Source organism: Phacochoerus africanus, chromosome 3, assembly GCF_016906955.1.
Source record: "Phacochoerus africanus isolate WHEZ1 chromosome 3, ROS_Pafr_v1, whole genome shotgun sequence".
NCBI classification, from domain to species: domain Eukaryota; kingdom Metazoa; phylum Chordata; class Mammalia; order Artiodactyla; family Suidae; genus Phacochoerus; species Phacochoerus africanus.
Genome location: NC_062546.1, coordinates 30,119,966 through 30,145,117, shown reverse-complemented (window position 1 = coordinate 30,145,117; position 25,152 = coordinate 30,119,966). Strand labels below are relative to the sequence as shown.

General features: G+C 47.3%; 1 protein-coding gene across 1 annotated transcript in view; it reads right to left on the bottom strand.

The window, feature by feature from the left end:
• TGM6 (transglutaminase 6) overlaps nt 1-25,152 on the bottom strand; it is a 49,639-nt gene that overhangs the window by 9,205 nt on the left and 15,282 nt on the right. The window contains exons 2-10 of the mRNA XM_047770349.1: nt 24,292-24,465; nt 23,285-23,527; nt 22,372-22,490; nt 20,669-20,797; nt 19,141-19,318; nt 18,182-18,320; nt 16,651-16,754; nt 16,330-16,572; nt 2,317-2,658 (exon numbers count right to left, since the gene is read on the bottom strand). Of these exons, the coding sequence (XP_047626305.1) occupies nt 2,317-2,658; nt 16,330-16,572; nt 16,651-16,754; nt 18,182-18,320; nt 19,141-19,318; nt 20,669-20,797; nt 22,372-22,490; nt 23,285-23,527; nt 24,292-24,465 (1,671 nt within the window). The remainder of the gene's footprint in view (nt 1-2,316; nt 2,659-16,329; nt 16,573-16,650; nt 16,755-18,181; nt 18,321-19,140; nt 19,319-20,668; nt 20,798-22,371; nt 22,491-23,284; nt 23,528-24,291; nt 24,466-25,152) is intronic.

The window sequence follows — 25,152 nt, the reverse complement described above, 5'->3', positions numbered from 1 at the left end:
TCAATCAACTCTGATACATCCATGTAAAGGAATATTTTCCGTGATAACAAGAAAGGAGCTATCAAGTTAGGAAAAAACTATGGAGAAATGTTAAATGTGTATTTCTAAGTGAAAGAAGCCCATCTGAAAAGGCTGCATTCTGGACGATTTCAACTACATGACACCTAGGGAAAGGCGAAACTGAGGCGACAGTAGAAAGATCACTGATTGCCAGGGGTTTGAGGAGAGGGAGGGAGAATGAATAGGTGAAGAACAGAGAATTTTACGGCAATGAAATTATTCCGTGTGATACTCTAATGGTAGATACATAACATCATACATTTGTCAACACCCACAGAATGTGCAATACAGAGGGAACCCTAATGTAGACTACAGACTTGAGTTAATAATAATAAGGTGCTCAGCAACTGTAACAAATGTACCACACTAATTCAAGAGAGTAATAAGGGAAGATGGAACGTGGGAACTCTTTGAACTCATTGCTCGTTTTTTTCTGACACCAAAACTGCTAAAAAAAAAAAAAAAGTCCATTACTTTACAAAATTATATATTTAATAGTTATACCATTGGCTCAGTAATTCCATTTTTTCCGGAATCTATTCTAACAGTCCAAAATCTAGATCAATAAAGGGAAATTTTTTTCCACCACCAAGATTCAACAGCTGACAATTATCCAAAAGAAGGGAAGAGATAAAATAAATCACCGTATATTTATTTAGAGATTATACATCCATTAAAATGATGTGAATGGGAGTTCTGGTCGTGGCTCAGCGGTTCACGAACTGACTACCATCCATGAAGATGCGGTTCGATCCCTGACCTCGCTCAGTGGGTTGGGGATCCCGTGTTGCCGTGAGCTGTGGTGTAGGTCACAGACATGGCTCGGATCCCGTGTTGCTGTGGCTGTGGTGTAGGCTGGCGGCTGCAGCTCCGAGTAGACCCCTAGCCTGGGAACCTCCATATGCCACAAGAGCATCCCTAAAAAAGACAAAAAGACCAAAAAAAAAAAAAAGATGTGAATGAAGAGCATATAAAAATATTTAAACTACGATGTAATGTGTAAAGAGCAGGGCACTAATGAGTGTTGGCGATATAATTAGAACTGTTTTTCAAAAAGCAACAGGTATTAATAAAGGTTTGGAGGAAAAACATGTTAATTTGTAGGTGGGTGGCAGGATCATAGGTGATCTTTCTCTTGTGCTGTGAAACTCTTTAATGAATATGTATTACTTTTAATATGAAAAAAAGCCAGGAGAATGTGTATGTTAATGAATATCTCCTTGTGAAAAGTTATTTTGTGATTTCGATGTTGTGAAAAATAAAGGACAAAAAAGCAAAAAACATGTGACACCTCCACGTATTTTCACACCTTGTCAAAACACACAAGCTTCACTTAGCAGAAACTGGTTCAGAGGAACAATTGCTTTGTTTAACAGAAACCTTTGCCTTCAGAATGTACTTGGAGGTGGGGGGGGAGGGGAGCGGAGGGGGAGGAGGGAAAGAGAGGGGGAGGGGAGGGAAGTGGGGGAGGAGGGGGAAGCGGAGTGGTTGTAGAGCTGTGGCTGTTGTCTGTGGAATTCTCAGGACAGAGGCTGGCACATGTAGACACGGTTTTTTTTTGTCTTTTTGCCATTTCTTGGGCTGCTCCCGAGGCACATGGAGGTTCCCAGGCTAGGGGTCGAATGGGAGCTGTAGCCGCCAGCCTTTGCCAGAGCCACAGCAATGCCAGATCCGAGCCGTGTCTGCAACCTACACCACAGCTCACGGGCAACACTGGATCCTTAACCCACTGAGCAAGGCCAGGGATCAAACCCGCAATCTCATGGTTCCTATTCGGATTCGTTAACCACTGCGCTGTGATGGGAACTCCAACATGTAGACACTTAATAAGCACCTCTTACTGGTCCACGCCTCTCATACGGAACACCTGGAGCCAAATGGGCTCCAGAATTTGTTGGATTTTAGAAAAGGTCACACAAGGTATACTCTACATATTACAAAATGCTCCCGGCAGGTATTTATTTCGTGTATAACTATTCATACTAAGTGGGAATCACCTGACCAGGACGTTTGCCACCAGATGATTGTGGACTTTTTTTTTTTTTTTTCCACTATTCTCATTATTTAGCCCCTCTGAGCCTCAGCTCTCTCCTTCCTAAGTGGGGACAAGAACAAATGCTCAGAAATATCTCCTTCTCTCCTCAAATAAACGTGGGATGCTGAGAAGTCCTCTCTGCTACCCTGCCTCTAACCTTCCTGGAAAAGGGGCTGGGCCGACCAGGTCCCACCCAGCGGTGGCGTTCCTACCGTCCTTACCTTCTTCCGGCCCCAGCTTCACTGCGTGGGATTCGTGCAGGATCTCTGCCACCGGCCTGCGGGTGTAAAGGATGGTGGCTCCACTCAGGTTCACGTGGACTCGCTGGCTTCTGGAGGTGAGGTTGGCCAAGCACAGGGCCAGCCTCAGATCGTGGCCCAGCAGGGGCGGCTCCAGCACCTTGAACTTGCCTGCGATGCTGGGCTTGGTGGCAGGCTTCAGGAGGTCATCACACCGGAGACCACGGCCTCCTGCCCTGCGGACCCGGGCCCTCCTTCCAGAGGCTTCCACACCAAACAGCTTCTTCACAGCTTTGCTGTACACCTGCCTCTCCTTCCGGGACCCTGTGGGGCAGTGGACATCATAAGGCAGGCACCCTCTCCTTCAGCCCCTTCTCATTAATCCTCTTCTCCAGGCAAAACCCCCAGCCACCCCCAGTTTCAGGTACCAGAGCTGTTGGAGGTCTCCAACTGGCAGCCCAAGATCCATAAGCAGACCTCAGCCATATGTGTTGTATTTGGTTCTGAGACAATTTAATCATTTTCCTTTTTTTTTTCCTTTTCTTTTTTGTTTTTTCTTTTTATGGCTGCACTTGAGGCATATGGAAGTTCCTGGGGTTGAATCGGAGTGACAGCTGAGGCCTACACCACAGCCATAGCAATGTGGGATCCTTAACCCACTGGGCAAGGCCAGGGATTGAACCTGCATCTTCATAGAGACAATGTGGGATGCTTAACCCACTGAGCCACAAATGGAACTTCTTAAATAATTTTTTACTCAATTGTCAACAACTTCAGATCGGAACAATTCACATGACAATATAGATTTGTAGCTCCTTCGCCAGCTGCTTCTGAAATCTCGTAAGATAATGAGAGCTAACACTTGTGTAGACTTTTGCCAGGCACTGCATCTAGGTGCTATATATTTATCCCCCCTAGAAAGAAGGTACTGTTATCATCCCTATTTTATAGATAAGGAACTCAAGGCACAGAGAAGTAAAGCAACTTGTAACAGCGCTGGAATGAAAACCTAGGCAGTCTGGCTCCAATTTCCACATTCTCAACCCTGTTCCCCTTGCACTCTGTACACTGTACACGGCAGGAAGGGTCTAAAGCTGAGTAAGGGGTGCTCGCTCCGGCTGAGAATGTACTTGCTGGTTCTTCATGGTCTCCACCTGTAATTCGCCCACCGGCTGGCTGCACTCATGGGGTGGGGATGCCATCATCTGCAAGGCTCCTGAACACATGCGAGTTTAGGACCCCCGATCCCTGACTTTCCCTGTTGCTAGCGCACCCCTCTCTCTCTTGCTCTCTCTCTTTTTGATCCTTGGACATCCCCCACCTCCACCCCCAGCACGTCCCACAGGTGCCTCATGTCCAACCAAACATGCCATCTTCTGCCCAGAATTCCCCATTTCAGCAAACAGCTCCACTGATCACCCAGTGCTTCACCCAGCAAAGGGTTCCAGCGTTCACTCAGTGTACACACCGGAAACCGGTACTGTCACGCTTATGGCCCATAACTGAAAAGTCAACAGGTTCAGCCAAACATCCTCACTGATCTGGAATCTTCCCCCTTCTCCCATCATTCTTTTCCCCTCAGGCTACCATATAAATGGTCTCACCATCAAGTCAACTTGCCACCAGATGACTGTGGCCTTTCACTACTAGTATCATTACCTAGTCCCCCCAAATCTCAGTTTCCCACCCATGACGTGGGGCCAAGAGGTGCAGAATGTCCCCTCCCTTCCTGGCAACGTGGGTTCCACGCCCACTCCAGTCCTTTTTCCTCTCTGATCTTTCCCAGATCCAACTCCGATGGTTCCACTTCACCCCCTTGAAACCTGGGCTGAGCCATCTCCCACACGGGTTCCTCCCGGACGGTCTTCCCAGGGACCTCACTACTGTGTGGCCTTGGCTTGAAGGACCACACAGATCTAAAGCTTTTTTGGTTTTTAATGGCTGCACTTGCGGCATATGGAATCAAACCCATGAGGCCAGGAATTGAACCCACATCCTCACGGACACTACCTTGGGTTCTTAACCTGCTAAGCTACCGTGGGAATTCTTGGGAGTTAAAGAATCTTTGGGTCTTTAACATGTCATGTGTCATTAAAATGCAAGTGAATTTTTCACTTTATAATGTACTCATATTTTTACTATGAAAATGTTTCATTTTCCTGCCCCAATAATCTAATGTCACTTTCTCAGAAAGGCTTTCTCTGACCATCTGATCTTTTATTTTATTTTATTTTTAATTTATTTTTTTGCTTTTTAGGGCTGCTCCCATGGCTTATGGAAGTTCCCAGGCTATGAGTCCAATTGGAGCTACAGCTGCTGGTTTATGCCATAGCCACAGCAACGTGGAATCCGAGTCGCATATGTGAACTACACCAAAGCTGCAGCAAGGCCAGATCCTTAACCCACGAGTGAGGCCAGGGATCGAACCCACATTCTCATGGATACTAGTTGGGTTTGTAACGTGCTAAGCCACAATGGGAACTCCTGGACATCTGATTTTTTAAAACAGCTTTATTCAGATATACATTAATTCCACATACAATTCACCCTTTTAAAGACTACGTCAATGTTTTTAGTATATTCACAGAGTCATGCACCCATCACCACAATCTAATTTCAAAACAACGTCTGTCATCCCAAAAGAATCCTTGTCACCATCAATAGTCACTTCCCATCCCTCCCTGCCCCAACCCCAGCCCTAGGCAACTACTACATGAATTTCTAAATTGCCTATTCCGGGCATTTCAAAAAAGGGAATCATTCAAGATGTGGTCTTTTGTGACTGGCTCTTTTTTTCACTTAACATAACAGCTTTAAGGTTCATCTGTGTTGTAGCATACATCAGTACTTGATTTCTATTTATTTTTTATTTTTTTGCTTTTTAGAGCCACGCTTGCAGCATAGGGAAGTTCCTAGGCTAGGGGTCGAATCAGAGTTACAGCTGCTAGCTGACACCACAGCCACAGCAACACTGGATCCCAGCTGAGTCTGCAACCTACATCCTAGCTCACAGCAATGCCAGATCCTTAACCCACTGAGCGAGGCCAGGGATCGAACCTGCATCCTGGATACTAGTCAAGTTATAATCTGCTAGGCCACAACCGGAACTCCCTTGATTTATTTTTATTGCTGAATACTATTCCATTGTATGGACAGACCACATTTTATTTATCCACTGGTGGATGTTAGGGTTGTTCCACTCTAGATACTTTGAATAATATTGCTATGAATGTCCATGTACAAGATTTTGGGTGGATGTTTGTCTTCATTTCTCTTGGGTGTATATGGTAACCCTGTGTTTAACGTTGAGAGGAACTGTCAAACTGTTTTCCAAAGTGCTTGTACCATTTTACATTCTCACTAGCAATGCATGAGTGTTTCAATAATTCCACAATCTCACCAACTCTTATTGTCTTTTTTTTGATTATAGCAGTCCTGGTGGATGTGGAGTAGTACGCTGTGATTTTGAATTTGCATTTTCCTAATGATTAATGATCAACATCTTTTCATATGTTTATTGGTCCTTCATATATGGTCCTTGGAGAAAAGTCTACTCAAATCCTTTGCCCACTTTATTTATTTATTTATTTATTTATTTATTTTTGCCTTTTTCTAGGGCCGCTTCCCGCAGCATATGGAGGTTCCCAAGCTAGGGGTCGAATCAGAGCTGTAGCTGCTGGCCTACGCCAGAGCCACAGCAACGCGGGACCCGAGCCGCATCTGCAGCCTACACCACAGCTCATGGCAACACCGGATCCTTAACGCTCTGAGCAAGGCCAAGGATCGAACCCACAACCTCATGGATGCTAGTCGGATTCGTTAACCACTGAGCCATGATGGGAACTCTCTTTGCCCACTTTAAAATTGGATTAATTATCTTTTTATTATTGAGCTAGAAGAATTCTTTATGTGTCCCTAATTAGACACATGATTTGAAAGTATTTTCTGTTCTGTGGGCTATTTTTCTGCTTTCCTGATGGCATCATTTGTAGTACAAGTTTTTTTTCTTTCTTTTTTCTTTCTTGGCTGCTCCTGTAGCATATTGAAATTCTGGGGCCAGGGATCAAATCCGAGCTGGAGCTGTGACGTACGCCACAAACCAGCACCTCCACAGAGACCAGATGGATCATGAACCCACTGTGCCACAGTGGGAAGTCCCTAAGTTTTTAATTTTGATGACATCCAATTTGTCAATTTTTCCTATTGTCACTTGTCCACTTGATGTCATATCTGAAAAGACTCTGCTTCACTCAAGCTCATGAAAACTAACTCCTGTTTTTGTCTAAAAGCTTGTAATTTTAGCTTTTAGATATGGGTCAGTGATCCATTTGTGTTAATTTTTTGTGTGTGGTGAGATGTAGGAGGCCCATTTTATTCTTATGCTTCTGGATAATCAGTGGTCCCAGCACCATCTGTTGAAAAGACTATTCTTGTTCTTTCCTCCCTGAATTGTCTTGGCACCCTTGTCAAGATCAATTGAGCATAATTTTAAGTGTTTATTTCTGGACTCCTGGTTCTATTCCATTGACCGATATGTCCATTTTTATGCTAGTATCACAGTATCTGGGTTATTGTATGTGTATAGTAAGTTTTGAATTTGGGAAGTTTGAGCCCTCCAACTTTGTTCTTTTCCAAGATTATTTTGGCTATTGTGAGTTTCTCGAATTTCTAAGTGAATTCTAGGAACAGTTTGTCAATTTTGGAAGAAAACTCAGCCAGAACTTTGAGAGGGATTTCATGGAGTCTGTAGGTCAACTGGGAGAATAGTCATCTTACAAACATAAAGTCCTTCAATCCCTGAAAATGGGATGTCTTTCCATTTGAGTCTGTAATCTTCGAAAATGTTTTGTATTTTTCACCGTACTAGACTTGCTCTTCTTTTGTTAAATTTATTCCCAAGTATTTTATTCTTTTTGATGTTATTATAGATGGATTTGTTTTCTTAATTTCATGTTCAGATTACACATCGCTAGTGTCCTGAAATACAATTAATTTTTAAAAACTGCTCTCGTGTTCCACAGTTTTTCTGAACTTGTTTTTTGGCTCTAATAACATTTGGTGAGTTCCTTAGGATTTTAATGCATACAGGATCTTAACGTGTGCAAATAGAGATAGTTTTATCTCCTTTCCAATTTGCAAACTCTTCTATTTCTTTATTTGCTCTCCTTCCCTCCCTCCCTTTCTTCCTTTTATCCTTCTTTTCTTTTCTTTTCTTTTTTCCTTCTTTATTTTTATAGTTTTTAGATTGTGACAAAATATACACAATGTAAAATTTACCAGCCTGACCACTTTTAAGTGTGCACGTCAGTGGCATCAGGTACATTCCTGTTGGATTATCTTCACCGCCATCCATTTCCGGAACTCCTTTCACCTTGCAGAACTGAAACTCTGCATCCTTTAAATGTTCCATTCCTGCCTCTCCCAACCACTGGCATCCACCATTCAACTTCCTGTCTTCATGAATGTGACTATCCTAGGTGCCTCATATAAGTGGGACTGTATGGTATTTGCCCTTGTGGGACTGGCTTATTTCACTTAACATCATATCTTCAAGCTTCATCCACATGGTAGCATGTGTCAGAATGTCTTTCCTTTTTTTTTTTTTTGGTCTTTTTATCTTTTTAGAGCCACACTCGCAGCATGTGGAGGTTCCCAGGCTAGGGGTCCCATTGGAGCTGTAGCCACTGGCCTACGCCACAGCCACACCGGATCCTTAACCTAAAGCCAGGGATCAAACCCGAATCCTCATGGATGCCAGTCGGGTTCACTAACTGCTGAGCCACGATGGGAACTCCAGAATTTCTTTCCTTCTTAAGCCTGAGTGGTCCTCCATTGTATGTATCTACTACATTTTGTTTATCCATTCATCCGTCCATGGACACCTGCATTACTTCCATATGTTTTTACCTACTGTAAATAATGCCGCTATGAACATGGATGTAATATCTCTTCAGGTCTATATCCAAAAGTGGAATTGGTGGATCATCTAATAATTACATTTTTAATATTATGAGGAACTACCATGCTGTTTTCCACAGTGGCTGTACCATTTATAATTCCCAGCAACAGTGTACACGTGTTCTGATCTCTCCACATCCTCACCAACACTTGCTCTTTTCTTTTCTTACTGTCTTCTTCCTTCCCTCCCTTTCTTTTTTTGATAGTAGCCACCCTAATGGGTATGAGGTGGTACCTCTTTGTGGTTTTCATTTTCATTTCCATAATGCTCAGTGACGTGAGCATCTTTTCACATTCTTATTGGCCACGTGTATACCGTCTTTAGTGAAATGGCACTTCGAGTCATTTGTCCATTGTTTTTGGTTGTATCGTTTTGTTGTTGTTGTTTAGAGTTCTCTATATATTCTGGATAGTAACCTCTTTGCAGATGTGTGATTTGAAAGTATTTCCTCCCATTCAACAGGTTGCCTTTTTATTCTATAGATAATGTCACAAAAGTTTTACACTTTGAGAAAATCCAATTTGTCTTTTGTTGCCTGTGCCTTTGGTGTCATATCCAAGAAATCACTGCCAAATCCAATGCCATGAAGCTTTGAGTCTATGTTTCTTTTTATGAGTTTTAGAGTTTTAGGTCTTACATTTAGGTCTTTGATCCAGTTTGAGCTAATTTTTGTGTATGGTGTAAGGGAAGGGTCCAACTTCATTCTTCTCTATGTGGATATCCAGTTTTCCCAATATCTCTATTTTTTTTTTTCTTGCCTAACTTCCTTGGCTAACACTTCCATCACAATGTTGAATCAAAACAGGAGGGGTGAACATCCTTGCCTTTTCCTGATCTTAGGGGGAAACCATTCAATCTTTTACCATTAAGTTTGATGTTAACTTCATTTTCATATAGAAGACTTTTATCACACTCAAGAAGTACACTTCCATCCTTAGTTTGTTGACGAAGCATTTTTATCATGAAGGAATGTTGGATTTTGCTAAATACCTTTTCTGTATCTATTGAGATGATCCTGTGGTTTTTGTCCTTTTCTTCCCCTATTGATATGGAGTATTGTATTAATTAATTTTCCATGTTAAACCCATCTTCCATTCCGGTGATAAATCCACTTACTCATGGCATATTTTCCATTTTCTATGTTGCTGAATTCAGTTTTCAGTATTTTTGTGGACATTTTTTTCTCCTGTGTTCATGAGGGATCCTGCTATCTAGTTTTCTCTTCTTGTGATGCCATCACCTGGTTTTGGTATCAGAATAATACTAACCTCAGAACAAACTGGGAAATGTTACTTCCTCTTCTATATTTTTGGGGTAAGTTTGTGAAGACTTGGTATTAATTCTTCCTTTAATGTTTGATAGAATTCACCTGTGACATTACAAGGGTCTGGTTCTTTGTGGGTAGTTTTTAGTTACTACTTCAATCTCTTATTAATCTATTCAGATTTTCTAATTCTAATAGGTTTGTTTTTGTCTTTTCTTGGGCCGCACTCATGGCATGTGGAGGCTCCTAGGCTAGGAGTCTAATTGGAGCTGTAGCCGCAGGCCTACCCCACAGCCACAGCAACGCAGGATCCAAGCCATGTCTGCGACCTACACCACCACTCACAGCAATGCTGGATCCTTAACCCACTGAGTGAGGCCAGGGATCGAACCCCAAACCTCATGGTTCCTAGTCGGATTTGTTAACCACTGCACCATGAAGGGAACTCCCAGATTTTCTAATTCTTCGAGGAATTTGTCTTTTATTTGATATGTTGGTATGTTGGTAAACAGCTGTTCATAGCATCTCCTCATGAACAGTTTTATTCACAACTCTTCTGACCCCAAATATGTGGGCATTTCCCCACATCAGCCATATCTCCAATTCTCTGCTCACCAACGGGTGTCCTGCACATCAACTTAATCCAGACACTAACTACCTGGATTTAGTGTCAGATTCCACAGGTTTCAAGGTTCAGTCCAAGACTGCCCTCACTTTGGGCACCAATCCACCAAAGTACTGGGCGCCCCAGTTACCTGTACTTCTGCTTGACTTGGTTTCACATTGGGGGTTACCATGACCATCCTGGCCTCAGGGTCAATAATTTTCTAGAACAGTTCATGGAAGTCAGGAAAACAGTTTACTTATTATTACCAGTTTATATTTAAGGATATAACTCAGGAATAACCAGATAGGAGAGACACATAGGAAAAGGTGGAGGGTAGCATGGAGCTTCCATGCTGGGTTTGGGAGGTCAACCTTCCCAGCATTTGGAGATGTTTGCCACCCTGGCAGCTCTCTGCACCCATGTTTAGGGGTTTTTATGGAGGTTTCATTATATAGGCAAGGTTGATTAAATTATTGGCCACTGGTTTTTAACTCAATCTCCCATCCCTCTCCCATCCCCAGAGGCTGGAGAAGTGGAAAATTCTAATCTTCCAATCATGGTTGGGTCTTTCTGATAACCAGTCCCCATCCTGAGCTGTCTGGGACCCCCAGCCACCACTCATCTCATTACCATAAAAAAAGACACTTACACTCCAGAGATTCAAGGGTTTTAGGGGCTGTGTCCAGGAACTGGAGACAAAGACACCTCTTACAATTTTTTTCGTTAAGGCTGGTAGTAATGGCCTCTCTGACCTTAGTAATTTGAGCCTTCTTTCAGTCTAGCTGAAGAGTTGTCAGTTTTGTTGCTGTTTTCAAAAAATCAACTTTTGATTTGGTTGATTTTCTCCATTGTTTTCAATTTACTTCCACTCTAATCTTTCTTATTTCCTCTTTCTACTTCCTTTGGGTTTAATTTGCTCTTTTTCTAGTTTCTTAAGGTGGAAGGTTAGGTTACTTACTTGAAATCCTTCTTTTTTTTTTTTTTTTGTCTTTTGTCATTTTAGGGCTGCACCCGAGGCGTATGGAGGTTCCCAAGCTAGGGGTCTAATCAGAGCTGTAGCCGCCGGCCTACACCACAGCCACAGCAATGTGGGATCTGAGCTACATCTGGGACTTACACCACAGCTCACGGCAACGCTGGATGCTTAACCCACTGAGCGAGACCAGGGATTGAACTTGTGTCCTCATGGATACTAGTTAACTACTCGCATCCTCATGGATACTTGTTAACTGCTGCATCAGACAGGAACTCCAAGATCCTGCTTCTTTAATGTAAGTATTTACAGCTATAAAATTCTCTCTAGGTACCGCTTTACTTCACCCCATATTTTTTTTTTTTCTTTTGGCCATGTCAGTGGCATGCAGAAATTCCCTGGGCCAGGAATCGAACCCATGCCACAAGCAGTGACCTGAGCCACAGCAATGACAATGCCAGATCCTTAGCCCACTAGGCCACCAGGGAACTCCAACCTCCCCCCATAAATTTTGGCACGTTGTATTTTCATTTTCTTTCATCTTAACATATCATCTAATCTCACTTGTGATTTCTTCTTTGACCCAATGATTATTTAGGTGTATGTATTGCTGAATTTCCACATAACTGTGAATTCTCCAAATTACACTGGATTTTTTTTTCTTTTTCTTTTTTGTCTTTTTAGGGCTGTACCAGTGGCACATGGAAGTTCCCAGGCTAGGGGTCGAATTGGAGCTGCAACCGGCAACCTACAGCACAGCCACAGCAACACAGGATCCAAGCTGCATCCTTGACCTGCACCACAGCTCATGCCGGACCCCCAACCCACTGAGCAAGGCCAGGGACTGAACACACATCCTCCGGGATACTAGTTGGTTTGTCACCACGACGGGAACTCCCGACCCTTCTGATTTTGACTTTTAGTTTTATTCCATTGTGATCAGAGAATACACTTTGTATGATTTTAATTCTTTAAAATTTACTGAGGCGGGTTTTACAAATGAACATATGGTCAGTCCTGGATTATGTTCTATTTGTACTTGCCAAGAAAGTGTATTCTGCTGCTACGGGGTGGGTCTTCTATAGTTAGCTGTTAGTGAGCACCTGATTTTAAACGACAATTCTCACTTCCTCCCAATCTGTTCCTAAACTCATTCCCTGCTTTATTTTCCTCCAGAATACTTATCACCATCTGAGATGCTATTTATTTTACTTTTTCTTTACGTCTACCTGCCCCACTAGAATGTTAGTTCCTTTATTTAATTTTTTTTAAAACTATTTTTTTAAGGGCTGCACCTGTGGCATGTAGAAGTTTCTGGGCTAGCGGTTGAGGAGCTGCGGCTGGCAGCCTATACCTCAGCCACAGCAATGCAGGATCTAAGCCGTGTCTGCGACCTACACCACAGCTCACGGCAATGCTGGATCCTTTAACTCACTGAGGGAGGCCAGGGATTAAGCCTGAATGCTTATGGATTCTAGCTGGGTTCTTAACCTGCTGAGCCACAACAGAAACTCAAGACGTTAGCTCCTTTAAAAGCAGGGGTCATACATGTTTTGCTTTCTGGATGCCTGGCACACAGTAGATGTTCTATAAATACATGTTCATGCAGAGAAATGTGAAAATGTGCCTTGTGAATCTTGTAACACAGGCCAGTCCTACAAGCAATAAAGCAAGGCCTTCCTACATGCAGATCAAAGTCCTTATGCATTCGAAGCCCTTTATGTGCTATCAGCCTGCCTTCGCTTATTCCACAAATCTGTACTGAACACCCACTGTGCTGCAATAGGAACTGGAGATACAGCAGTAGACAAAACAGGTTTCCAGCCACACAGTATAGTTGGTGGGGAGACAATAAAGATTCAACCAAATATTAAATTGTGGTATGTACTCAGAGGGAAACCAGTAGGGTCCTAGCCAGACAAAGCCTTGGGGTAAAGTCAGCAGGCCTGTCCCAGGCAGGGAAAGCATCCAGTGCAATGTCCTTTCAGTATAAAAGAGCCTCCAGGGGCGCTTTCACTCTTGCTGTTACCTGAACAGCAGTGCCTTCCTCTCCGCTGGTCCCTTGGCCATTCTGCACCTTGGCAGGCAGACAGCATCCCAGTGTGCTGTGATTGCCTGCTCTCCTGTCCATTTGTCCACTCTCCTACCTGGCACTTGAGGGTACCCACTAAATGCAAGAGGAAGGGAGAAGTGGAACAAGAGATGGACAGCAGAGTAACAGACAGGGAGACAGAGAGGGTGGGAGCGGAGTTCTGGGGGCTGGTCTCTGGGTCTGTGGATCAGCCTCTCAGGTCCAGCCCACAGCCACTGGACATGCTGTCCTCTGCCTGCCTGGCTGGCCAGGTCCTGAGCAGCAGGTGCTCCATCTCCCACCCGGCAACAGGCTGTAGTGGGCAGGAGAGTGTCCCTCTAAATGATATGTCCAAGTCCTAACCCCTGGTGCCTATGAATATAACCTTATTTGGAAATAGGGTCTTTGTTGATGCAATTAAGGATTCTGGGATGAGATCAACCTGGATTTCAAGGAGGACCAAAATCCAACGATCGGTATCATTTTAAGAGGAAGGTGATGGCGATTTGAGACACACAGGAGGAAAGAAGGCTGTGTGGAGATGTAGGCAGAGGCTGGAGTGATGAAGCTGCAAGCCAAAGAATGCAGCCCCCCCCCCCCCCCCCAGAAGCTGGTAGCATCAAGGACGCATTCTCCCCTAGAGCTCTAGAGAGTATCAAAATAGAGTATTGATTTTGGACTTTCAGCCTCCAGAACTATAAGAGAATAACTTTCTGGTGTTTTAAGCTGCTACATTGGTGGTAATTTGTTATGGCAACCCTTGGAAGCTAACATGAAGGCCCAGAGGCAGACAGCTGAATTGCCCACCTGGCTCTCCTGGTGGCCCCTGGCACCAGCCTCAAAAATCTTGCCCCCACATTCAGTCCCTCTGGCTGAATATCAGTGGGGGAGTCTGCCTTCCTCCACCCTACCTGAAGCCTGTTGCAGGAAGCCAGTGTGTTTCTGCACACACACATTCCTTTGCTTGGAAGGCTGGCTCCCTTTTTGTTCAGTATCCAGGCTAACTCAGGGGTAGGGCCAAAGCACATCACCCCCAGGGGCTCTGATATGTGTGCTCTATCCCATAACGTATCCTGCTTCAGTGGACAGAGCCAGCAGACAGGCCCTGTCATCTCACCCATGGAACAGGATGCCCATGGTTTGGACAAACAGCGCTGCTTTAGAGAGACCCTGCAATCAGGATGCATAGGGTCCTGTCTTCCTGGAATGCCTTCTCCATCCTTCATCTCCTGGCTAAGTCTTACTCCCTTCAGGATCCCCTCCCATGGGATGTGTGCCTTTGTTGTTGTTGTTAATGGCTGCACTTGTGCATATGGAAGTTCCCAGGTTAGGGGGTCAAATCTGAGCTGCTGAGCTGCAGCTGTGACCTATGCTGCAGCTTGTAGCAATGGTGGATCCTTAACCCACTGAGCAAGGACAGGGATCGAACCCACATCCTCATGGACACTATGTTGGGTTCTTAACCCGCTGAGCCACAACAGGAACTCTGGGATGCTCTTCTTGACATCTCCTCCCTGGCTGGGTTAGGGAACCCTCCTCTGTGCTTCTTCTGCCTCCTGGCCTCCCCAGCACGGTGCTGATCACCCTGTACTGTCCTCCCACTGTCGGCTCACCAGATGCCAAGTTCTCTGGGCACTTGTCTTTCTCCCCTGCCTCTGAGTCATGCCTGACACTTAGGAGGTGCTCTATTTCTAAAGCACATAAAAGAGCCTGGCACTCATGGCATATGGAAGTTCCCAGGCCAGGGGTCAAATTGGAGCTGCAGCTGCTGGCCTACACCACAGCCACAGCAATGCGGGATCTGAGTCCCATCTGCGACTCATGCTGTAGCTTGCGGCCACGCTGGATCCTTAACGCATAGAGTGAGGCCAGGGATTGAACCTGCATCTTCATGGATACTAGTTGGGTTCTTAACCTGCTAAGCCACAATGGGAACTCCTGAACTTAAAGTCCTGATTACCTGAGTAACATTGTTTTAACCAGAGAATGTATGTATCAGATAGTGGCATTTCTAAGGGATCTGTTATTTAGTAGGAAAGGGTAACTTTTAAAGTATAGAGGTAGACATTCACCTGTTCCAATGGAAAAAGCAAGAAAGGTAATTTTTAAAGCTGGAGGCAGCTACTAGAAAGATAACATGCATTACCTTTAAGCCAAAGAGTACAAGTTCTTCAGTAAACCAGTGACCATAAATTAGTGACTATGGCATAGGCCTTGGCAGATGATAAACAGGAGCTGCTATTACTATTATTTTGAGTGGGGCCTAGTGCTATGTAGTCTAGGTGTTCAATACATAGTAGCAGCTACTGCCCTCACTCTTTTTTTTTTTTTTTTTGTCTTTTTAGTGCCACACCATGCATATAGAAGTTCCCAGGCTAGGGATCTAATTGGAGCTGTAGCCGCTGGCCTACACCAGAGCCACAGCAACGCCAGATCTGAGCCACGTCTTCGACCTACATCACAGCTCATGGCAACGCCAGATCCTTAACCCAGTGAGCGAGGCCAGGGATTGAACCTGCGACCTCATGGTTTCTAGTCAGACTTGTTCCCACTGCGCCATGATGGGAACTCCTTCACTCTTGTTAGTAATTATTATCACATATGAGCATACCTGATATAGTACCTGGAACATAGAAGTGTTAAAGCCATTGGATTTTTTTTCTTTTTTCTTTTTGTCTTTTTAGGGCTGGACCTGTTGCATATGGAAGTTCCCAGGCTAGGGGTCAGATCAGAGCTATGGCTGCCGGCCTACCCCACCACCACAGCAAAGTGGGATCTATGCTGCATCTGCGACCTACACCACAGAGCATGGCAATGCTGGATCCTTAACCCACCGAGCGAGGCCAGGGATCGATCCTTCATCCTCATAGATACTAGTCGGGTTTTACCACTGAGCCAGGAGGAGAACGCCAACGCTATTGTTATTATTAGATGTGGGAAACCTTCTACTTGGCAAACAGAGGCCGCTTAATATAAGCTTAAGGCACTTGGCTCAAAGCAAGGAGGCAGTGCTGAACTGGGCCATGACCACCCCCTGATATGGCACAGGGCCTGTCCCCCAAGGGGGCCCGCGGTTGCCCTTCTGCAGCAGTCTGGTCACTGCAGAGGCTGATATCCTTACCTTCTGGATACTTGTAGAGGCTGGTGATGTCCACGCGGGTGTCGCTGCCCACTGCCTTGGTGCTGATGCACCTCCCGATCTTCTTGGTGTCTGAGTACACACGCTCCCGGCTCTCATCCTCATTCCAGAGCCAGGTGATGTAGTCCGCGTTGACCTCCGCAAACACAAAGGGACCGTCGTGGGCCAGGTGCACGTCGCCCTCCCGGATGGCAGTGACTGAGGCCGGTCCGCACCGGAACACGCCTGCGCAGGACGGGTGTGCGTGAGCGGCCCGGCGGGAGGAACAGCGAGGGTGTGGGGCCCGCCCCGCTGAGCCTGTACCTTCGCTCTCCTCCTGGGGGGTGGCATCCAGAACCTGCCAGCCATTGTAAGAGGAGCCCAGGTCCTGCCGAGCAAACCAGCTCTCATTCCACACATGGAAATTCCTGCCGCAGAGAGGGGATGGGGCAGGGTGGCCTCTGGTGAGCAGAACGGCTCCTCCTGCCAGCCAGGCCCTGGGCCCTGCTCTGCACGAGCTGTGGCTGAATCTTTGAATGATTTGTTCAGCTGTATCGATGAGCACATATCATTCATATTAGGTCGAGGCAGACCTTTATCTATTGTGCTTCACTTTACGGTGCTTTGCATTTTTTACAAATCAAGGATGTAAGACGATTTTTAATGCATTTTTTTTTGGGGGGGTTCCAAGTGCATATAAGAGTTGTGTTTACACTACACTGTGGTCTGTTAAGTGTGTAATGACATCATGTCTAAAAAAAGCAATATACATACCTTAATTAAAAAGTAAAACTGTTGGAAAAATGGTGCTGATGGACTTGCTCAACACAGGATTGCCACAAACCTTCAATTTTTAAAAAAATTTGTAGTATTGGTGGGAGTTCTCTGATGGCCTAGCGGGTTGAGGCTCCTGCGTTCTCACAGCTGTGGCTCTGGTTGCTGCTGTGTGGCGCAGGTTCAATCCCTGGCCCAGGAGTTCCCACATACTGCCTGTGTGGCAAAAAAGAAAAAAAAAAATACAAGAAAAACCCCCAAACAAACAAACAAACAAACAAGAGAGAACCTGAAATAAACATTGCAACTCTCATTAAAAAAAAAAAAAGATTTGTAGTATTGGTGAAGCCCAGTAGAACAAGGTAAGCCTGCATGTACAGCACTTAGAACTGGGCCTGACATAGACTGGGTGCTCGCTTAGCATGGTGTTATTGCTATATTAAACACTATAAGAAATTAGTGTGTACTGATATGAAATTGTTAAATGTAGAGCAGGATGAACAGTATTACATTACTGATGTTTGTGGGGAAAAGAGGGAGCTTGGAGGCATTGTGTGTGCCAGGGCCCCCGGACCTGCAGGGCCTCTCTCTGAAAAGCAGTGTAAGAAATTAGTTACAGTGTTGCATCTGGTGGGGAGGCTGGGGAGGCTGGAAACAGGCAGGAGGGAGACTGACCACTGTAGCCCATTTTAAACCTTTTGAACATGAAAGCACATAAATACATAAATGTATCTCCTACTTTAAAAAATTACATTAAGCTTAACTTTGTAAAGCTTTGCTGGAAGAGTTTTTGTTTGAGCTGCCCAAAGGAGCCTGTTTCCCACCTGAGATGTAGCACAGGGCGGACAGGGAGCAGGGGTGGGGTCAAGGTGGTCAAATCTTGAGCCCCCCTCTTGACCTCTGAGTCACATGTCTGTAAACCCCTGGAGCTCAGCAGAGCCTCTGCTCAGGACCTCCCACCCCCACCCCTGCCACAGGGTGCCTGTCACTCCTTCCAGAACTGGCTCAGACTCAGCAGAGCTGGGCTCCAGATATGGGTCGGCCTCGGGGAACCCCTGGGACCCAGTGGCCAAGGACCCACCACATGCTGTCTTCCGTCAGGTCCTCCAGCGTCCGCCCGAAGGAGTCCACGTACTTATCCACACTCAGGTTCCTGTCTGTGTCATGGGCAGAGTTAAAGTTGGACACAATCCGGGTCGCGATCCCCAGGCACCTAAGGACTGAAGATCAGGAAGCTCTCGAGGCTGCAGGACAGGCTGGGACCCCAGACTCGGCGGGGGGTGGGGGGTGGGGTCAGCCCTCCCCCAGCAGGCTGCTGGCCTCATGTCTGGCCACACCCCCTCCCTGTCTTTGCTTTGCCAGGGCTGACTCTTGTCTCCACTCTCAGAGATACCTCCTCTCAGAGGACTTCTGGAGACACCACCCATTTGAGTAGACAGGCTCTGAGGCTGGCAGGACCTTGGAAGCTGTATAATAGCCCTATAATAGCCATAATAGCCTGAGGGGGCTGTGGGCCCAGGGCCGCAGGACCCACCCAAGAGCCCTCAATGAGCTTGAGGCAGAGAGAGGTGGGACACCTGCAAAATAAAACATCAAAAGTTGGGTGTTCCCGTTGTGGCTCAGTGGTTAACGAAGCCAACTAGGAACCATGAGGTTGTGGATTCGATCCCTGGCCTTGCTCAGTGGGTTAAGGTTCCGGTGTTGCTGTGAGCTGTGGTGTAGGTCGCAGACGTGGCTCAGATCTGGCATTGCTGTGGCTCTGGCATAGGCCGGTGGCTACAACTCCGATTAAACCCCTAGCCTGGGAACCTCCATATGCCGTAGGAGTGGCCTTAGAAAAAGGCAAAAAGACAAAAACAACAACAACAAAAAAAAACCAAAAGTCACTTTGGTGAGGGATCTGATTTCTCTCTTCATTAACCAGATTCTATTTCCCCATCACTAATAAAGATTTTGCGAGGGGGAGATGCCTGTGCAAATATATGCAAATGAAGGCAAGATGAACTGGCTAGGGGTTGAGGACCGTCTTTCCCTGGGTACCTGTGCACATGACTCCAGCGAAGACCCAGCACTGGCCGTATTTGACTGGCTTGAACCTGCCCTTGAACCACTTGTGCAGAATGGCCACGCTGCCACGCCACTGCAATGGGCTGGTGCCGCCGCCGTACTTGCCCTTCCACTGGCCTTGCACCACGCCCCGGTCGTTGTTGCTGTTCACCTGGGCAGAGGAGGCCATGGGTCCACCACCAGGCAGGGCTGCCTGCTTCAGGAACCTCGCCATTGTAAAATCATCTCCAACTTTGGGTCACCCAGTTATTTGGGGCCACCCCTTGCTTTTCAATTGTCTGAAAGTTGGAAACCTGTGCTGTCTTAAAATAGCTCCTTTTTGGTACTGTGTATCATTTTCAATTACCTTCCACTGGGATTCTCTATTGCTGAAAATCATATGTGGTTTTAGAGAACTTCCTGTTTTAAGTGATCTGTTTTTGAGGACTGTTGGTAATAATCATTATAAGACAGTTAACATTCGTCACATGTTTGCTGTGTGCTAGGCTCTATTCTAAGGGCTTACCACACACTATATTAATCTTTTATGTCTACAGTATAGGTTCTACTAATTTCCTTTCTTTCTTTCTTTCTTTTTTTTTTCAAATGAGAAAACCGATTCAGAGAGGTTAAGGAACTTGCTCAATGCACACAGCAAATTAGCAAGAATGGGTGACCCACCAGTTTAGGACTTTGTCTTGGGAGCCTGTACCACTACCCCATGGGACTGTAATGCTCTGCTGGTTGGGACTGGTCACTGCTTTTGATTCTCTGTGCTCCAACATCTCTCTGAAGTCTTGAGAAATTGAGAGTATCAATTATGTGAAAAACAACTTTGTTAACTTTTGTAATTACAGATACCCAGCTATTGAGCTGAACGCCTTCCTGCCTTTGAGAGAGCTGGTAGGCCCTCTGGCTCCTTTCTGAGGAGGAAGCCCTCTTCCCATAGAAAGGTGGATCTGGGTAGCATCTCCTTGTCTTTTTAGAATAATTGTCTGGGGATAAGCCAGCTGTCTTGTCTGATGACCCTGAGGCTGCCATGCTGTGAGGAAGCCCAACCTCGCCACGTGGAATGGCTTCATGGTGAGACAGAGGGATGACCAGCCAGCCCCAGTTCTTCAAACAAGCCTGGCCCAGGGGCCAGACATGAGAGTGAGCAAGCCACCTGGACATGCCAGCTCCAGCAGACCTGGCACGGAGGAGAACCAAGGAGACAGCGACTGCTGGAACCAGGGCCCTAGAGAGGTGGTCCTGTCAAACCATCCCAGACATCTTCAGACGCTCAGACACCCCCCAGCTGAAGCATCTCTTAACAGAGATGAGCCCTCCGCTCCGTGCCCTGCCCAAGTCCCTCATTTGCAAAAGGATCCACATAATAAATGGCGGTTTTATACCATTGAGTTTTGGGGTGGTTTGTATGGTGCAATAGAGAATTACAACAAAGGTGACTTGGGAAAAAGCAGAGGGTATGGCCCGGGGACCCATGAAGGAGTGTGCATGCAGGGATGGCGGGACGCCTCACCATGGCACTGACAGCTCTGGTGACATAGATGGGGTCATGGCGGCGGGACACATCGGTGGCTGGGTCGTCTTGGTGACTGGGACTTCGGTCCAGGATGGAGAGGCAGATATGCAGGATGTCCTCCTCAAACTGTCCCCAGAGAGGCTGCTCTCAGAGACCAGAGCCTCAGAGCCTCTCAAGACCCTACCTCCGTCCGTCGCTTGTGTTGTGCAGGGAAGTTTGCCTACTCCCTGCCCCCACCCCTGGCCGAGGACAACACTGTGCACCCCCAAGTCTCAGAAACCCCTCCTCAAAGAGTCACCCAGGAACCAGGAGCTCAGCTTTAATCACCTCCCTACCCTGTTCAATAGCCCCAGTGGCTCCCTATGACCCACAGGGAAGTTCGCGGTAAATCGGTGACTCTGGAGCCACATCTACCCCAGATGATTTTTCACATGAGTTTTACAAGTACACTGTCATGGATTAATTGACAACCTATAAAAGCTGGGGAGGGGTTCACATACGAATTAAGATTTCTGGTCTCTGAAAATTGGGACGGTCCGGGAACCCTGGGTTTACTTTCTCACATGGCAATAAGAAGTGGGTGCTGAGATGGGTGGGTTTACTCCTTAGATGGACCCTAAACTCTCCAGCAGATCACCCCAGCCCAGGCCCAGAGCCCCAAATGCCTTCAATCCCCAGCTCCTCAGCCTGACAGTCGAGGTTCCTGACTTGGGTGGAATCTTCTTCTGGCTGGGTCCGCAGAGCCAGGCAGCCAGAGCTCCTGTGGCAGAACCTCCCCTATATCCTGACACCCCTCCTCCATGGCGCTCTCCCTGCCCTTCCCTCTGCCTGTCCAGATCCTGCCTGACTGTGGGGGTTCCAGCCCGATATCCCGAAGCCTTCCGCAATCCCTGACGTGGGGTTTCCCTTCACGCTCTTCTGAATTCCCTCTGCTCCCATCTCCACCATTCTGAGCCACCTGCCCCCTCCTTCAGCTTCACACCTTGTACTGTAACTATTTATCTAAGCCAGGGGCTCTCAGAGTGTGGTCCCAGGCCAGCAGCAGCAGCACCTCTGGACTTGCTAGAGGTGCAAACTCAGGCCCCACTTCCGACTTAGTGAATCAGCAACTCTGGGGCTGGTGCCCAGCCACCTGTATGTTTTAACCAGCCCTCCGTGGGTTCCCCTGCACGCTCAAGATTGAGAGCCCCTGATCTAAGCTGACTTGTTCTGTTTCCAAATACATCCAGTGCACCTTCCCTTCCTAAGGACCCAGGGCAGGCCATTGCACAACTAACAGTGGATGAATGCATTGGCTCAGCTTGTCTCTCCTGGGACGAAGTGGGCAGACAGAGGGCTTCTGGGCTGAACTTTTTTTTTTTTTTTTTTTGCTTTTTAGGGCTGTACCCTCGGCATATGGAAGTTCCCAGACTAGGGGTCAAATCAGAGCAATAGCTGACGGCCACAGCTACAGCAATGCGGGATCCGAGCTGTGTCTGCAACCTATACCATAGCCCATGGCAATGCCAGATCCTTAATGCAGTGAGCAAGGCCAGGGATCGAACCCTCATCCTCATGGACACTAGTTGGGTTCATCAACCACTGAACCGCGATGGGAACTCCTGAGCTAACTTTTCTCATGCCCCCAGCCCCACTTCTGCCTCTCATGCTTCTCAATGCCCCCATCCCCACCCCCGTCCCAGGCCTGTGCCCCTGGAGACCTGCCCGAAGTTCCAGCCTTGGGCTCGGATGTGTTTCTCCACGCCTCGGAAAATGATTCCACTGTCGTTGAGCACGTACTCCTGTCTCTCTTCCTCTGAGGCCAGAAACACGTCGTCCTCTGAAAGACAGTGGGCAGGTTCTGTGTGGGCAGGGGCTCTGGCCTTGCTGCCCTGGGGAAGGGGCTATATCAGGGGTCAGGTGCAGGATGCGTAGGTCAGGTGCCTAGAGGCTGCAGGAGCAGGAGAGCGCAAGAGGGGCTCCCAGGCTGCCTTCCGGCCCCACCCCACTCCTCCTGGTTGGTCTTTCTTCAGGCGGAGACCAACCCAACCAGCCCAAGGTGGAAGGATTTTAGGAGTCCTGATGCCTTTGGTTGACCTGACTTAATGCCAACAGAAGCCTCATATTTCTTAAATATTAATAAGAATACTGATCCAGGCTACTGTTACTGACTTACCCCTTAGTAAGAATATTGACCCCAGCACCCCTTATGATGTGCCTGGCGTATTGCAAGCATTAACTTTATGAATTCTCACCATAACCCTAATGAGGAGGTACCATTATTAGTTCCATCTAATAGGTAAGGAAACTGAGACTCACCGAGGGAAGCAGCTTAGCAGAGCTGGGACTGAACCAAAGCTGAGTGATGGCTAAAGCCTGGCTCTTCCTCACTCCTGGGCCTGTCCTGCCATTAGGCCCCATCCTCGCCCCCTGGCCTCCACATACCAGAACCCACTAATTCCTGCCTCTCGGGCACCAGCTGCTACCACCCTCCTCTGCCCAGTGCCTGCCTCCACCTGGGCCTGGCTCTTGCCAAGCTCTTAGCATTCACCTCCCAGTCCCTTAACCTGCCTCCCAGGCCTCCTGAAGGACCACTTCTGGGAAAACCTCGGCCTTGGACTCAGGGGCTCCTACCCGGGCACCATGGGTTGAAAAGGAGAACAAACTCGCCCAGCTTCCGGTCATTGTGTTTGCGGCGGGAGGAAACCCTGGCGCTTAGCTGGTAGCGGCCAATGACGGCATCGGGAGGGCTGGTGAGGCTGACGGTCGTGGCGTTCTCTGTCTGGGCCTCCTTCACTGCTGTCCAGCTGTCATCCACCGCTAGCTCTGATGTCTGGAACACAGCCTTGGTGCGCAGGGCCTCAGAAGCTTGGGGTCCTAGCAGAGAGGAGTGGGGATCAGGAGATCCAGCCACCTCCGCCCCCCAGGATGCTCAGGTCTGGAGAAGCTGCAGGCCTGGAAGGCGGACTCTCACCCCCCGCCACCTGCTGGGAGACTGCTGTGGGGAAGGACCCGACCAAGACGCAAGAGGGCCAGTGGCAGAGTGGGGTCCACCTCTGCTGTCCTGACTCCCACCCACTTCCCAGATCAAGAAGGAATTGGCACTCTCTGAAACCAAAGTCTGCCTCCTATCTGGTCAGGAAAGGAAAGCACGGGCTCAAAAGTTCTTGATGGGGAGTTCCTGCTATGGGGCTGTGGGTGAAGAATCCAACTGCCGTGGCTCGGATCACGGTGGAGGCATGGGTTCGATCCCCGGCCCAGCACAGTGGGTTAAAGGATCTGGCGTTTCCAGATCGGATTGCTATAGGGGCTCGCATTCAATCCCTAGCCTGGGAACTTCCATGTTCCATGGGTGTGGCCATTAAAAAAAAAAAAAGTGTCTAATGAATTTCTATCTCCTTCCAGAGCCCTGGATGCCGTCATGAGCATATGATTCCAGATTTGTCATTTCCTCTGTCCTACTGCCTGCTGGCAGCACCTTCCAACCATCCCCAGAAAGCTGCCAACAAAAGTCTCCAGGGCTTGGGGCTCAGCCCACCTATGAGACTTGTTTGGGCTGATGACACCGGATCTGAACTCATTGGTCACAAGACCCGTCTTCCCCACGGCAGACTAGCAGAGGATGCTGGCCAGCCAGGCACCTGTCTCCACGGTGAAGATGAGGGTCTCTGTGTACTCCAGGGATTTGTTCAGCCCCAGTGTGAAGGTGAACTTCTGGCCCCTGCGGACCACCAGCTCAGGGCAGGGGTACTCCTGGGTGTGGTGGGCGGCACCGTTCCTCAGTCGCTGCCAGTCCACCTTGGTCACTCTGATCCCTGGGCAGAGAGAGCACAGGGAGATGAGACTCGGCTCTGGGATGTTTCCCATCCATGCCTGGCTTGCCCTCCCATCTGCTTCAACCTGCCCGTCATTTGCTCACAGAGCCACTGTTTACCATACCCCGTCATTTCTGGTTATTCATGGTCACTGTGTTCTACTGGGTCTCTGTGGACACCGAATTAGCCAGTATAGAACTGTTGCTTCCAAGGGAAGGTATAGGGCTGGGTGCCTGAGAGCTTCTGATCACAACTTTTTCGTCAATGGAACAATACATTACCATATTTTATGTGTATTTCTTTTCTTTTCTTTTCTTTTTTTTTTTTTTTGTCTTTTTAGGGCTGTACCCATGGTATATGGAGGTTTCCAGGCTAGGGGTCGAATTGGAGATGTAGCCGATGGCCTATACCACAGCCACAGCAAGGCCAGATCCGAGCTGGGTCTGTGACCTACACAGCAACCCTGGATCCTTAACCCATTGAGCGAGGCCAGGGATTGAACCTGCGTCCTCATGGATGCGAGTCAGATTTGTTTCCGTGGAGCCACGATGGGCACTCCTTTGGGTGTTTCTGTTTAAAGACGAATATATTGTTGATTCATTGACATTGAACTTACAGACAATGGCACTATTAATAAAACCTGAATAAACTTATCTAACACATGCGTCTTTTCCTTAAGGCACATCA